The 16,050-nt window shown below is 39.0% G+C and overlaps 1 protein-coding gene and 1 pseudogene across 1 annotated transcript in view; one reads left to right on the top strand and one right to left on the bottom strand.

Annotated features, from left to right (window-relative positions):
* The window catches only part of LOC137624440 (integrator complex subunit 12-like), a 29,985-nt gene extending 15,867 nt beyond the window's left edge, over positions 1–14,118 (bottom strand). Inside the window, exons 1-2 of the mRNA XM_068355205.1 lie at positions 13,997–14,118; positions 5,249–5,425 (exon numbers count right to left, since the gene is read on the bottom strand). Of these exons, the coding sequence (XP_068211306.1) occupies positions 5,249–5,395 (147 nt within the window). The 5' untranslated portion in view covers positions 5,396–5,425; positions 13,997–14,118. The remainder of the gene's footprint in view (positions 1–5,248; positions 5,426–13,996) is intronic.
* The window catches only part of LOC137624769 (zinc finger MYM-type protein 1-like), a 9,693-nt pseudogene continuing 3,127 nt past the window's right edge, over positions 9,485–16,050 (top strand).

Genomic DNA, 16,050 nt, shown 5'->3' with positions numbered 1-16,050 from the left:
GTGTATGAAATCAATCACAGAAAAGGTCTACTTCCTTGAAAATTAGCTGAAGACTCATCATACCTTACCAAACTTTTCCTGAAAATGCCTTTCATTCATTCATTATTATTATTATTATTATTATTAGAAGCTAAGTTACAACCCTAGTTGGAAAAGCAAGATGTTATAAGCCCAAGGGCTCCAACAGGGAAAAATAACCCAGTACAGAAAGGAAACTAGGAAATGAAAACATTACAAAAGAAGTAATACAATAAAAATAAAATATTTTAAGAACAGTAACAACATTAAATTAGATCTTTCATATATAAACTATGAAAACTTGAAAAAACCGGAAAATAAATGAGATAAAACACCGTCCCCGAGTGTACCCTAGAGCAAGAGAACTCTAATCCAAGACAGTGAAAGGCCATGGTACAAAGGCTATAGCACTACCCAAGACTAGAGAACAATGGTTTGATTTTGGAGAGACCTTCTCTTAGAAGTGCTGCTTACTATAGCTAAAGAGTCTCTTCTACCATTACCAAAAGGAAAATAACCACTGAACAATTACAATGTAGTAGATAACCCCTTGAGCGTGTGAGGACAGTGGAAAATGTGGAAAGAATATGTCAGACTATTTGGTGTATCTGTAGACAAGACAGAATGAGCCATAACCAGAGAAAGGGATCCAATGCAGTACTGTTCTACTGGCCACTCAAGGGACCCAATAACTCTCGAGCGGTAGTATCTCAACAGGTGGCTGGTGCCCTGGCCAACCTACTACCTCCAGAGGAAATAAAGTTTCTAACAATGAAGTGCAAATGACTTCACAGGTCAGAGGTACTGTACCTATGAAGGTGCAGCTGAAAGAGAAGTTGGTGTCCAAGATTAGTTCTCTCATGTCATAGACAGAATATGCTCATAGATTGGATTCCCATTTATATTGTAGCCATCTGTGAGTCACCAGGATCCTCCTGAGACCTGGTGTGATCAACTCTCAACTGATCAGACAACAATCAGGTTGAAACGAGAGGAAAAGGCAAAAGTGCAAATGACCAATTCAAAATGAGTGTAAGGGTGGGCTGGGCTTCTGCGCTGCTACCCTGGTAACTACTGAACCGGGAGGGTTGTTGACACCTCGTTGCATTTTTATAGCCCCATCTATACCATCTTGTGTTGAATCTTCTCCTATGTAAAGAACGAGGGTTAGTATTCATGTAGGAACAAATTACTGATCATGTTGTGTTTGTAACATATTGGAAACATCCCTGCCCAATAGTCTGCTGGACTGGGGTTTAAACCCCACTAAAGCTCAATAGTTTCTTGCAGTGTCTACAATCTCACAATTCTTGTAAGCTAAAGGCTGGGTTTGGGGAGCTTATAGGTGTACTTTCTGAGCCATCAACAGCCATTGGCTAGCCCTCCCTGATCCTAGCTTAGGTGAAGAGGGGCTTGGGCATTGATCATATGTATTTATGATCAGTCCCTAGGGCATTGTCCTGCTAGTGCATTATCACTGTTATTATTATTATTATTATTATTATTATTATTACAGTACTTGCTAAGCCACAACCCTAGTTGGAAAAACAGGATACTATAAGCCCAGGGCCCCCAACAGGAAAAATAGCCCAGTGAGGAAAGGAAACAAGGAAAAAGAAAATATTTTAAGAATAGTAACAACATAAAAATAAATATTTCCTATATAAACTATAAAAACTTAAACAAAACAAGAGGAAGAGAAATTGGATAGAATAGTGTGCCTGAGTGTACCCTCAAGCAAGAGAACTCTAACCCAAGATATCGGAAAACCATGGTACAGAGGCTATGGCACTACCCAAGACTAGAGAACAACGGTATGATTTTGGAGTATCGTTCTAGAAGAGCTGCTTACCTTAGCTAAAGAGTCTCTTCTACCCTTACCAAGAGGAAAGTAGTCACTGAACAATTACAGTGCAATAGTTAATCCTTTGGGTGAAGAAGAATTGTTTGGTAATCTGTGTTGTCAGGTGTATGAGGACCGAGGAGAATTTGTAAAAAATATGCCAGACTATTTATTTGGGTGTATGTGTAGGTAAATGGAAAGTGAAGCGTAACAAGAGAAGAGGATCCAATGTAGTACTGTCTGGCCAGTCAAAAGACCACATAACACTCTAGCAGTAGTATCTCAATGTGAGCGACCTCTAGACACAGCAAAATGGAGAACATGTTAACAGACCTCTTCCAAAACAAAAACAATCATAGTGAAGCTTTTGGTAAAGATCTATGGAAACCAATAATTTCATTAGATGATGCAATTCCTTTAGGTGGACCACCCCTTTAATGGCAAAATAAACTAGGGAAGCTCAAGAGGTGGGCCACTATAGCATCTTTCAGCAGAGATTTAGAGTCCCTTATCTGCCCACCTAAATGTTCAGCAATTGTATTTTTTTGGGGGGGATCCCTGAGCCTTTGACAAAAATAGTCTTCCAGAAGGCATTGAACCTTTTCTCTAGCAGGGTAGGCTTACAAGAAATACAACATACACAAAGAGGACCTGGAGGTCGTTCCATACTTACAGTCTTGGAGTTAAAAATATCCAAAAGGGGTTAGATTGAAAACTATTATGGGAGAGGCAGTTGAAAACATTCCCTTGAAAAATTATTAAGGTTGAAAAATAGTATTACAAAATTTCCTTGAAAAGGGATCATGTTAAAAACCCCTAAAGAAGGAATACAGTAAGTGTGAAGCTTTCTCTGTAGGGGGCAGGATTAATAACATCCCTTCCAAAGTCCAAGCTTAAAACCCTCACAGAAAATTTCCAACCACAAAGATGGATACACAAGTTTCTTTGAATATCAGACTACCAAGTTTAAATTCTGAACACTCAAAGGGTTGGTATAAGAATTAAATTGTGTCTTCGATGGACCCGCCTTCTGATTGAAACCTATCAAGGGAAGAATATAACAGCCATAATTCATTTAAAACTCCGTAAGATGAATTAGATCCTCTTATCCTCTCTGTCATAATGACCAAAGGTTCATTGTGATCTGGTTAAAGACTGAGATCTAAGCTTATTTCTTGCTCTGACACATCATACAACATGAAAAATAATCCTTGCAAAGGTTAGCAAATGTATGTAAATTATTGCCTGCGTGGTCATTATCGTACTGTACAGTGGAACCTCTACACACGAACGTATCTACATCCGAATTTTCCAACATCCGAAGTAAAATTCGAGCAAATTTTTGACTCTACACCCGAATTTTATTTCGACACACGAAGTAAACATTACGCCATTGAGCGTCGAGTGCTCAGTTCTCTATTCTTGTGTGTATCGTGTGGTTGTCTTCTGTTTGGTCTGTTATTAACAGTGCTTATTTTCTTCCTTTTCTCACATTTCCTTTTTGATTTTACCTATAATCATGGTGCCTAAGAAGCCAAGTTTCAGTACAGGAAGAAGGCAATTCTTTCATTAAAATTGAAGCAAGAAATTATAGAAAAACATGAGAGCAGTGTGCATGTGAGTGATACTGTATGGCTAAACAATATGGCCGGAATAGGCCTACGATCTCGAGGATCATCAAGCTGAAGGCAGCCATTAAAGCAAATAACCATCAAAGGGGTTCACCGTTATTACAAGACATCGTAGCAATACCCTCGAAGAGATAGAACGCCTTTTGTTGATAGGGATAAAGGACAAAGAGATTGTTGGCAACGATCATTTGTGAGAAGGGCCAGCGTGATGAACAGAAAGAAAGAAAAAAGTGAAGCAAAGAAAACCATGATAGCATTAACAAGCTCTTTTAAATAAGACTTTTCTCTTTTTCTGTTTCTCTCTAAACATAGCATTAACATGTTCTTTAAATAAAATCTCTCTCTCTCTCTCTCTCTCTCTCTCTCTCTCTCTCTCTCGTTCTTCTTCGCTGTTATAATGTTAGATACGTCTATTATTTTTTTTCCGAGAGAGAGAGAGAGAGAGAGAGAGAGAGAGAGAGAGAGAGAGATTAAACAAAAATGTGTTTAGAGTACATATGATTTTTAACAGCGTCAACGAGTTGAAAAACAATTAAATGTAACTAAGAAAGTAATAACAGCTAATCTGAATTCCTTTATTAACTAAAACAAATATTGATACAAACACACTCGTGTGCGTATGCACAAACACACACACATGTGCAAAAATTGCTACGCAGTAAGAGAGACGGTCGGGGAGGAGGTAGAGATGGTGACTGCGATAACATACCGTAACTCGTCACTGAAAGTGATGAAAATAAAAAATCAAAAGAAAAAGATGTAAAAAATATGAAATATGAAAATTAAAATAAAAAAATAAATAAGCTAAGTTAGATTAAAATTTCCGTAGTGTAAGTTACGGTATGTTATCGCAGTCACCATCTCTACCTCCTCGCCGATCGTGTCTCCTCGTGCGTGTGTGTGTGTTCGCGCATACGCACACGAGTGTGTTTGTATCAATATTTGTTTTAGTTAATAAAGGAATTCAGATTCGCTGATATTGTTTTTTTAGTTACATTTAACTGTCTTTCAACTCGTTAACGCTGTTAAAAATCATATGTACACAACACATTTTTGTTTAATCTCTCATTTTTGTTTAATCTCTCATTTTTGTTTAATCTCTCTCTCTCTCTCTCTCTCTCTCTCTCTCTCTCTCTCTCTCTCTCTCTCTCTCTCTCTCTCAGAAAAAATTAATAGACGTCTCTAACACTAACAGTGAAGAAGAACAAGAGAGAGAGAGAGAGAGAGAGAGAGAGAGAGAGAGAGAGTATTTATTTAAAGAACATGTTAACACCATGTCTACCTTCTCGCCGATCGTCCGTCTCCTGGCGTAGCAAATCCTACACCTGCGTTGGCCTGTCTCTAAGGTAAAGTGGCAATAAAACAAATTTTTTATTTATTATTTCTTTATAATTATCTTTCTTACATGCTTCTTTCATATTATGCAGTTATGTTATTGTTATGTGTAATTATGTGTAACCATTTATTAAGGATTTATTATGGGTTTTTAGGCTGAGGAACGAATTAAATGAATTACCATGTATTCTTATGGGAAAATTCGTTTCTACATCCGATCATTTTCTACATCCGAAGTTGGTTGTGGAACGAATTAAATTCGTATGTAGAGGTACCACTGTACTTTCAATAAATATACAAAAAGGAAAAAATTATTCTGCCTAAAAATGCCTTGCACAGGAGTGAGTAGAAGTTATAAATACTACTAAACTGCAAAAATATAATTTCCACGAGAATTTTGTGAAAAAAAAACATTTCTTACTTTACTCATGGTTGGGATGGATTTCCCCTGACGCTGCCGGACAGCTTCATCAACAATGGCTTTCAGCTGATTGACAGATTCACGACTGCGGGAGTGTAAGAGCCGAAGCCCTCGTCGAAACATCGGATCTAACTCTAGACTAGCCATCCTTGCAGATAAATCTATTTACATGTGCACCTGTGAAAAGACAGTTAATTAATAAAGAGCATTAATATAATGTTGACAATATTATTGCAATTTACAAAACCATCATGGCATAGTGTATAATAAAATTGAGTCCTGATATACAGAATGGAAGAGCCCTAAAACTCTTTGTTACTGATAACAGTTATACTTGTACATCATCCCTCTTAAGCATAGCCTAAGTAGACCAAAGTAACATACCAAATATATAATACACTGTTACAAATAAATACCCATACACTACAAAATAATTAGGTCAAACTATATCATACTGTATATCCAGGACAGTAAATATGTTGTAGGCTATGCAGGATGTGTGTTGGTTGCATATAAGGTATGGAGGAAGGGTAGAGAAACTAAAAAAAAATAAAGTATAAGGAAATATAGAACAGTATTCATCAAACAAAAATACTTTACCTCTCCAACTATGGTTAGTAGGCTATACGAACACTTCAGTAAGAGCAAACCTCAACACATTTAGTGATGACTTCTCACACTACAATACATGGGATCACCATATATGTCATATTTGCGTTCAGCTTTTCAAAATAAACCAAAAAATACAAAAACATTAGTGAACGTTCAGTACTACTGTACTTGTATACAGTACGGGATTCACAGACTTAGCCTATTGATGCCCCATTTGCGGATCCAGTCAACTGAAGTGAGGAAAAAGTTGTGTTTTGATTACTTCGAAAAGGGAATTTCTATAATTTTGAATGGACTTTCGTTCATATTTAGTTGAGCTCTAAAATGATTTGTGGGTCAGTTAGCTACTGCTGTTTTTGTGTGGTTTAAACAGTCTTGTAGAACATTTATGTAATCTTTAAAGTTACTCTCATTTCTAAATGCTAATAATTTATTACAATTAATTTTTTTGGGCTCAGCCATGTCGTCCTGATGGAAGGTTCCTTTAGGCAGCTTTCTAAGGGATATTTAGCTACTGTGATACTCCCAGAGAATTGACTATAGGTCTCCAGAATTCTAACTCCTGGCACGAGTATCCTTAAGAAAATTCTTAAGGATATCGCATAATATCAGGAGACATATTTCTTGATACGACACATGGCAATCTTCACCCCGAATAGAGTTTTCGCTCTGAGGGGGAAGAGTGGCGAAAATGAAGGGGAGCCGTCATCAAGGTTACCCGGTGGATCCCCTGTCCCGTACTACTATGGCGTAACTCATTCCTTTAATAGTAGCCAATTAATCACGGTGTATCTCCCTCTTGCACTCGGTTTTGTTACTATTCAAATATTTATTACTATGCATTCTCCAGCATCTTCATCCTCTCGAAAGTTGAGTATTTAATCTTTCCTGTGTATAATTTTTAGCTCCCTTCTCACAGTTAAATTAGCATAATTTAGATGTGTTTAGCGGAGCACAGCCATCACCGGAGGCAGCCATTTTGGACCACTGTCGTACGCCATAAATGCTTTATTTAGTTAGTAGTACGATGTCCCCGGTATTTAGCTTTACAGTAATGAATTATAGCTATTTAGGCAAATTATACTAATGAAGATCAGATTATTCATGTAATATTTCCTCTTCTGTGAAACGTTTCGATTGTATATGATAGGGTCTCGGTGACGTAGCGTAGCCGAGATCCCGACTCGAGTTAGGCTAGCCTAATGGGTTTTAGTATACTTAAGTAACATTATCCCCGTTTATCCTCTTGTATCGTTTTATCAATTCAGTCGGAGATAGCAAATCTCCTAGAATTACTAACATAATTCGATACTCATCTCTTTTAGAGATTTAAGGATAAACCCTACCTTCACTCTGAGTGCCGCCATTAGGCGACAACCCTATCTTGGTCTTGCCATAGAGTAGTGTATTCCGGCTTGACTGGGATAGTGTTTCTGTCTTCCCTCTTTGCCGGTGAGTATCCTGGCTTTGAATTACGACAGTAACTCAGAGTATTCAGTCTTGTTGTCGGCAACTCTACCGATGGGGGATTAGTCATTCCCCTGCCAGTTTCACAGTTGCTGGCATAGGAAGCCCGGCTTCCCTAGTCCACAACCGAAAGTGGTAGTACAGTTGCCGCCACCTTCTCCCTTGTGGTCTAGAAGACATGTCTTATATCCGGCAATGTCTTAGGCTGAGGAATCGTTATTCTTCTGCCGCCCAAGACAGTGCCGGCATAGGAAACTATGTTTCCTTGTTTTGCTGCCGACAGTCGGAGACAGACGTGCCACCTTCTTTCTATGCAAAATATAAGACGCTTTCCCTTCCCCTTCTGTCCTTTAGTGATGGCCTAGCCGTCACAACATCTGTGGCCGGTATTCTACAATCTCCCCGCTTGCCGGGCGGGCTCCTACAAAGGCGGCTTGATTGCTGCTTCGACCCTCCCCCTTAACGGAAGCAAGGCTCCGGGAAAGGCTGTGCCGGCCATGATGGCTGCCGGTGGGAGACCCTATACAACTTTGAGTATTCTTCAGTCCTCTCTTGGACTGCCATCCATAAACCCTGGAACTGGCAGAGCAGCCGGCAACAAATATTGTGGCTGGATGGAAGCTAGAATTAATACATTCTTTCCCCTTCCATTTGAATCCTCATTCTGGAAGAAGGCAGTAGAGACAGTAGTCCCTACTACCCTAATTATTGTACTAAACTATAATAATACGGTAGCCCTTCTCTCCATGCTTTTTCTCTCTCTGTCGGCTGGTGCCGTCAGGTACTAGCCTAGCCAGTAGCATGCCAGCAGAACTACAGTATAAGATTATACAGTAGCCAGTATTTCTGCAGTATAGTAAATACAGCAGTTAGAAAACTATAGTATATAATATACAGTAGTATGTTTTCCAACATATTCTGTGTAGCCTTTCACAGTCCATTGTTGAGACCGCTAAATAATGTTGAAGTGAAGTATTCCTTCAATATCTTGATGACTCCTAGGTCATCAGAACATAATATCTTTACCCTACAATATTAATATTCCTTTTGTGGGAGGGTTAGTGCTAGTATACACTAACTTCAGCTCTATATTCTAGAGCTCTTCCACCCGAGATTTCCCTAATAAGGAAATTTCTAATATTAATATTGAGGGAGGTCACGGCAATTGCCTGGACAGGAAACACAGACTTGTGTCTTTCCTATTTCTTTTCTGGCTTACTATCCTAAGCTATAATGATAATAGCAAGTGCTATTTGTAATGCATGAAATTAATTTATCAGTGTGATAAATTACCCCATACTCATTTCACCTTTTTCTTTCCTTACAGGAGGAGTCCAAGGTGAAGTGTGCAGTTATGTACTGCAACCACAAGAGTAAGAACTTTTGTGGCCACAACTTGTGCAGGTCTCATGCCCCCTACTCCATCGCAACTGAAACCCTGAGATACTGGGACCCCAAGAGTTGCAACGTCTGCTCGGCCTTGATGACCGAGAGTTTCGGCGATCCCAAGACGTCAGAGTCGAGGGATACTGCGAGGGAAACGCTTCAGAAGTGAGTACGAGGGTTCCAGAAGAATTCTCCGGGACTGTACCTACCAAGCGACGCAATCAGAAGCCTGCTGTTCCCTAAGGCGACATCTGATGCAGTCGTGCCTCATGCACGACCCGGGCCTCCCTGCGTGCAACTAGTATTGAAGGCCGACATCAACGAGGCTCTAAAGGCATGGACATCAACGAGGCTCTACAACGCATGGACATCCATCAGGAGAGGATGTCAGAAGTGTCCTCGAACACCGAAAAGGGTCTCCTTCAAGAAGACCCTGAAGAAGAGGTGGCCCAACCACCTGAGGAGGAACATCTTGAGTCGACAGAAGCAGAGGACCCTCTTCTGTCTGTGTCAGCATTTCAACCTGTGCCGTCAACTTCTTCGGCTCCAACCCCTCAACCAGACCCGCTGTTCCCCACGGGCTAAGCGCTTTTTGCCCAGATCCAGCAGTTGGTCGATAATCTCCGTAAGGAAAACGTTGATAGGAAGAAGGAATTCAGGGAAGCAAGTCGCTTAGTTGCTTCTCGTGGATCCTACAAGCGGCTCAAAGTTTCTGACCTGCCACCATGCTCCGAAACCAATCCCTGGAGGTATGCAGAGTTCATGCCCATGATGAATGGGAAACTCTACATCTCGGAGAAGATGGGGGCCACCCCCCTCGACGATATTCAATTCTGGCGAAACCTTTCGGCTTACCCAGAATGTTTCATCCGGCTGAATTGTGAGCCGGCGTCTAAGGAAGAGACGGAACCTAAGAAGGTCATGGTCTTTGACCACGACAAGGCACAGGCTCTCTTGACAAGTAGCCTGAAGAAGGCAGGATACTGTATACCAACTCTAAAGTTTCTGCGTTGCGCAAGAAGCACCCTACTTTCCTTGCTCCTTCATCCAGAGCTTTCCCCTTCACGTCGAAAGCTCTCCACTGTGTGCTTAAGGCGGTTGATGCAGGCAAACCATGTCCTACGCTAGAGGAGTGTAGGCCATTGTCTCTGGCCTTGCCCACAGGCGAGAAGGATTGGAACAAGGCCCATCTAACCTTCTCGGTCACAAAGCTCGACGCGAACATTGCAGGACAGCAGTTCAAAGAGAACCTCCCAAAGCTGTCGGACTTTTTCCTGAGAAGAGAACAGGAGACAAAAGAGAGACTAGCCGCCTCTCTGTCCCTCCAGAACTGCATGGAGATGTGTGCAGGCATTGCAAGCCCCTCAGACATGCATACAGTCCTAGCCAAGATGCACATGGCTACATTGGTCAAGGACTTGTACGCTTTTGTGAAGGCCAGGAGGGCCTGCATAGAGTTTGTGTTTGCCAATGCAACGGTCAAACACGAGCCCAGGAAGTTGATCACTTCCTGCATCTGGGGCAAGGACCTCTTCCCAAAGGAAGCAGTCCAAGAGGAAGTCGCCAAAGCCGCCACCTTCTCCAAAAGTGAGGCATCTGCCCTCTGAAGGAAGATGTCTATGTCCAGTAGACTGTCTAAAGGTCTATCTTCAAAGAACTTCAGACTTCAAGGGAGGACAGCTCTTCATAGGTGAAACCTCAGGATCAAATTTATCCCTGAAACAACTGAGGGCAAAGCTCACCTACTTTATTCGCAGAGCGGATCCTGACAGTACACCCACAAGTCATGATCCGAGAAAAGTTGCTTCCTCGCTGAACTTCTTTCAGCATATGGACTTTGATAGACTCCGCTCATATACAGGTTGGAAATCCTCTAGAATCTTTTATAAACATTATGTGAAGCAAGTGCATGAAATTAAACACTTTGTGGTGGCGGCAGGTAGTGTTATAAAACCTGTCGTCTAGTGCTGCGATGAACAGTGAACTGTTTGGGACTTTACAGTGAAAGAGTGAAAAGGTGTAATACCTTTTATTAAGGGTCACCCTGGTGACCCTTGGACTGTTCTTTATAGGTGTAGAATCTAACCAATAACACAAGTGTACATCCGTACGGAGTGTTTGAACATATCCAACATCTAAGTGAAATCATCTTAATAATTTTGCAAAATCTTTGAGTGGCCTTATTAATATATATTTCTTCCCTTACAGGTGATAAATATATATGTACTTTAAGAATGTTGTTTATGTGGTAAAGGATTCTATTTTAATACATTCATTGTTGTATTTATTTTTTGTCAATACAAATAAATACTAAAAATGTATTTGCGTCTCATTCGCCCCACACGTAGTCAAATAAAACTAGCCAGAGTCTTTCAATTATTTTCCTAATATAAAATACTTGAAGTTGCTTCTATGTGTGAACATGCTCGTGGTAAATTAATTCCACTTTGTTCTCACGAATATAAAACCTTGTCGCTTCATTAGTCAGTGTTGACGGTTTCCCTGCAGGGGGCAGGAAGCCTCAAGTTAGTTCAAAACTTAGCGGGTATGACGAATAACGGTAGCGTCATATATTTATGTGGTCTGGGTGACCATATAGAAGCTGATTCAAGGTAAAGGCACTTATACAAACCCACAGATATAGTACTTTCAAGTAATTCTCTGGTAAACTTCCATCAGGACGACATGGCTGAGCTCAAAAAACCGATTTTGAGCAAGGCGAAAAATCTATTTTTGGGTGAGATGGCCATGTCGTCCTGATGGACCCGCCCTCCTTTCTAGAAAAGGAGTATACATATGTAACAAATCCCCACCCAAAACTACTCCATCTGTAGCCATCCATGCTTAATTGCAACAAGGAATGAGTTGCGCCGTAGTAGTACGGGAAAGGGGATCCACCGGATAACCTTGATGACAGCCATTCTTTCCCCTCAGAGCAAAAACTCTATTTGGGGCGAAGATTGCCATGTATCAAGAAAATATGTCCCCTGATACTATGCGATATCCTCAAGAATTTTCTTAAGGATACTCGTGCCAGGAGTTGGAATTCTGGAGACCTATGGTCAATTCTCTGGGAGTATCACTGTAGCTAAATATCCCTTAGAAAGCTGCCTAAAGGAACCTTCCATCAAGACGACATGGCCATCTTATCCAAAAATAGATTTTTCGCTTTGCTCAAAATCCATTGTTAGAACTGTAGTTTCAAGGGGAATTGGTGTGCTTTAAAGACCTGTCTTGGTTGTTTTGTTGTATTAGCCTATTTTGAAGAACTGTACTAAGATGTTTCAATTAAAGTTTTTAATAATTTTATCACTTTTTACTGATCATGAAAGTCACCGCATAATTTTCAGCAGATATTACAGTTCAAGTTAGATTTCAATTTAGAAAAAGACTAGATTCTGCTGGAAAATCTTTGTGGGCTAGATTCTAGTATCAAATTTGTTAAAAGTTACTTTTAAGCAAATATTCATTAGAAATGTATATAGTGTTTTTCTAATAGCATTTAATGATTCTTATGATTTGGTAATTTATTCTCATGATTTAGTCGTTAATTTTTGTTTCAAACATTTCATTAATTAATGAACCCTCTCTCTCAATGGGAGACTTGTTGATAAGGTTGGAGTTTAAGTCAAGGTAAATTCCAAGTGACATTTTGTAATAGAAAGGAAAGTAAAACTCACAAGGATGATGAATCATACCTCCACCTGGCACATAAAGAACATTGTGACAAAAGCAGACTTACCAAACCTAACTTATCCTTACCAAATTGGGTTTCTGCGTGGAGATAAGCAAAGGAAGTTATTATTTTCAACATCAACAGTAAAAAAGTGCAAAGCTGGTAAAAGTTTACTGCAGTATAGATAACAACATTATTAACCCTTTTACCCCCAAAGGACTTACTGGTACGTTTCACAAAACTCATCCCTTTACCCCCATGGACGTACCGGTACGTCCTTGCAAAAAAATGCTATAAAAATTTTCATATTTTTGATAATTTTTTAGAAAATTCAGGCATTTTCCAAGAGAATGAGACCAACCTGACCTCTCTATGACAAAAATTAAGGCTGTTAGAGCAATTTAAAAAAAATATACTGCAAAATGTGCTGGGGAAAAAATAACCCCTTGGGGATTAAGGGTTGGAAATTTCCAAAGAGCCTGGGGGTAAAAGGGTTAACTAGGGTTGTCTTGGCCTATTGGAAATGTCCCTGCTTCGCTATCTGCCACACTGGGGTTTGAGTTCTGCCTAAGATCGATCATTCCTTTAAGTGTCTGCATCCTCCTCATCCTAGTGAGCTAAGGATGAGGTGGGGGCCTTGGGAGAGCTTATAGGTCTACCTGCTGAGTCACTAGCAACCATTGCCTGTCCCACCCTGGTACTACCTTGGATAGAAGGGGGGGGGGCTTGGGAGCTGAACATATATATATATATATATATATATATATATATATATATATATATATATATATATATATATATATTCTATATATATATATATATATTTATATATATATATATATATATATATATATATATATATATATATATATATATATATATATGATAAGTCAATCTGTACAGCATTCACCGTCCCTTGCCTCTGCCATTCATGAGTGGCCTAACTAAATTAATCGGCTAGATATCAGTATCTATCACACACACACACACACACACACACATATATATATATATATATATATATATATATATATATATATATATATATATATATATATATATATATATATATGCTCGCTACCATGAAAAACGTTAACACATTTTTTCAATGATTTTAAGATAAAAATCTACTTTTTTATTAATAATATTAGGTCAATACCAAGTGTCTTAGTGTGAATTGATGTAGAATATAACACTTAACAGAGGTTTGCGGTCATTCGTCGCAAAACTTCCCAGTTTTCCTTAAATATAACTAGCAAAATCTATATAAAAATTGTCAGAACTTAAAAATTCCGCCGAAACCTTCAATATTTTTTCATAATTTAAAAATACCGTGGTATATAATATACTTAGTTTATTCTTATACTTTAAATTATAATAAAAAAAATAATGCAACATGACATTATTTAACGTGTTTTAAAAAATATAAATGCAACCAAAATAAAACACACCCTACCAAAACAATCTTATCTTGAATAGCAGAGGTGATTTTGTAAACAATGTTATTTAGCACGATTTCAGGGTATTTTTCTGACAAAACTTCCTATATTATGAAACATACACTTAATCTTAAAGCTTCTTGGCGTAGAAAAGTACCATTATCTTACCAAAAATGGGGAAATAATGCACATTTATGTGAATCCCTTGTTACAATGTTGTCAAGACTTGTTCAATGTCTCCTTTTCACTACGGAACTACGCCTGCTAATGGGAAAACATGGAGAATGTTGCATTTTACTGTACGGTTTTTACCAATAATTAGCAATTAAATATGTTATTTACGTTATTTACTCAACAGTCATTGAAACCCAGTTAAAAATATTTTGAATAACATTAAAATAAACTTTACCATTCACTTATAGCTGTTGACAGGGCCGGATTTATGGGGGTGGGGGGGAGGGGGGGGGGGAAGAGGGATCCTGCCCAGGGGCCGCCACATTTTAGGGGGCCTCCAAAAAAGGACCCAGGCTTGAATAGTTTTTTATTTCAGTAAATATATAAGGAATAACAGTTTTTATGTCAGGAATAAAACAAAATTGTGGATATTTTTTATTTATCTTTTTTCATCACGGAAAACTACAGTAAAGCCTAAGTAAAGAACGTGATATTATTAGAAATTTAGGCTATGTTTACAGTTACCCTTAAAATTACCTCCTATCTATTTTTGAACGCATTGTTGGTTGAGAAAATCGGAAGGGGCGGTTTGTAAGTAAGTCTGACTTCAAATATTTCTATATATTTTTTGGTTTCTATGAGTTCATTTATTGAATGTATGTATTTGTACCATTGTCTGCGTAATCAGTGACGGTTCTTCTTGAAGATAATGACATTGACATTCAAAATTGTCGTGGTCAGTCATATGATAACGCCTCTGCTATGAGTGGGAGATATAATGGCCTGCAAGCCAAAGTGGCAGCTGAAAATCCACATGCAGTTTGGATACCCTGTTTTGGTCATTCACTGAACCTGGTTGGAAAAGCTGCAGCTGTATGTTGTCAGGAAATTCTCACATTTTTCAGTTTTCTTGAGGCAGTTTGTGTGTTTTTTTTTTCACAGCTTCTACACATCGGTATGCAATCATTACAGACCTACTGAAAACTGTTGAATCTGATCCAGTATCGGTGCCAAAGAGGGTTTCTACAACACGATGGTCCTGTCGAGCAGATGCCGTGAAAGCACTTATTCAAGGATATCACCCAATCTGTGAAGCTCTTGCCAAAATAGCAAGTGATGTAAACGAGCTATGCAAAGCATGGTATGAGGCCAGTGGACTCCATGACAAGATGCTCAAATTGGAGACTGCCATTTTTTTTTTTTTTTTTTTTTTTTTTTTTTTTTTTTTTTTGCATGACCTTGGCCGAGTTGATGCTACAAGTAACACACTGCAAGACTCAAAACTTGATCTGAACACAACAGTAGCAGTGTTGAAGTCCTTGGAATGTTTTTTACGTGAAAAGCGAGAGTGCTTTCTTGTTTATGAGAAGGGACAGGACTTATCTGGAACCGTTAAATATTCTCCACCACGCATTCGTCACCGCAATGTGTGCCTGAATCCGTTGGATTATGGACGATCTGAGGAAGTAACTCTTTCTCACTGAAAAGTTTCGTGTTGATAATTTTCTTCCAGTAATTGATCAGTTTTTGAGTTCCCTTAATCAACGTTTGAAGGCCTACGAGAACACCCGTTCCCTTTTCGGTTTCTTATCTGGACTGGAATCACTGAGCTGTACTGAAATAGAAGCAGCTGCAGTAAAATTAGTTTGTGAATGTAAAGATGATCTGGATCAATCACTTGGTGTTGAACTTGTACAGTTTGCAGATTTTTTTTTTCACCCAGTTTCTGGATGATTATGTTAAGACTAATAGCTTTGGGAAGGAACAATTCCTTTACAAATTGCTGCTAGACGGAACATTTCCTTTACAAATTGCTGCTAGACGGAACATTTCCTTTACAAATTGCTGCTAGACGGAACATTTCCTTTACAAATTGCTGCTAGACGGAACATTTCCTTTACAAATTGCTGCTAGACGGAACATTTCCTTTACAAATTGCTGCTAGACGGAACATTTCCTTTACAAATTGCTGCTAGACGGAACATTTCCTTTACAAATTGCTGCTAGACGGAACATTTCCTTTACAAATTGCTGCTAGACGGAACATT

The sequence above is a fragment of the Palaemon carinicauda genome, chromosome 31 (assembly GCF_036898095.1).
Source record: "Palaemon carinicauda isolate YSFRI2023 chromosome 31, ASM3689809v2, whole genome shotgun sequence".
Taxonomy (NCBI): Eukaryota; Metazoa; Arthropoda; class Malacostraca; order Decapoda; family Palaemonidae; genus Palaemon; species Palaemon carinicauda.
Note: the sequence above shows the minus strand (reverse complement) of the source record. Positions and strands in the feature narration are given on the sequence as shown.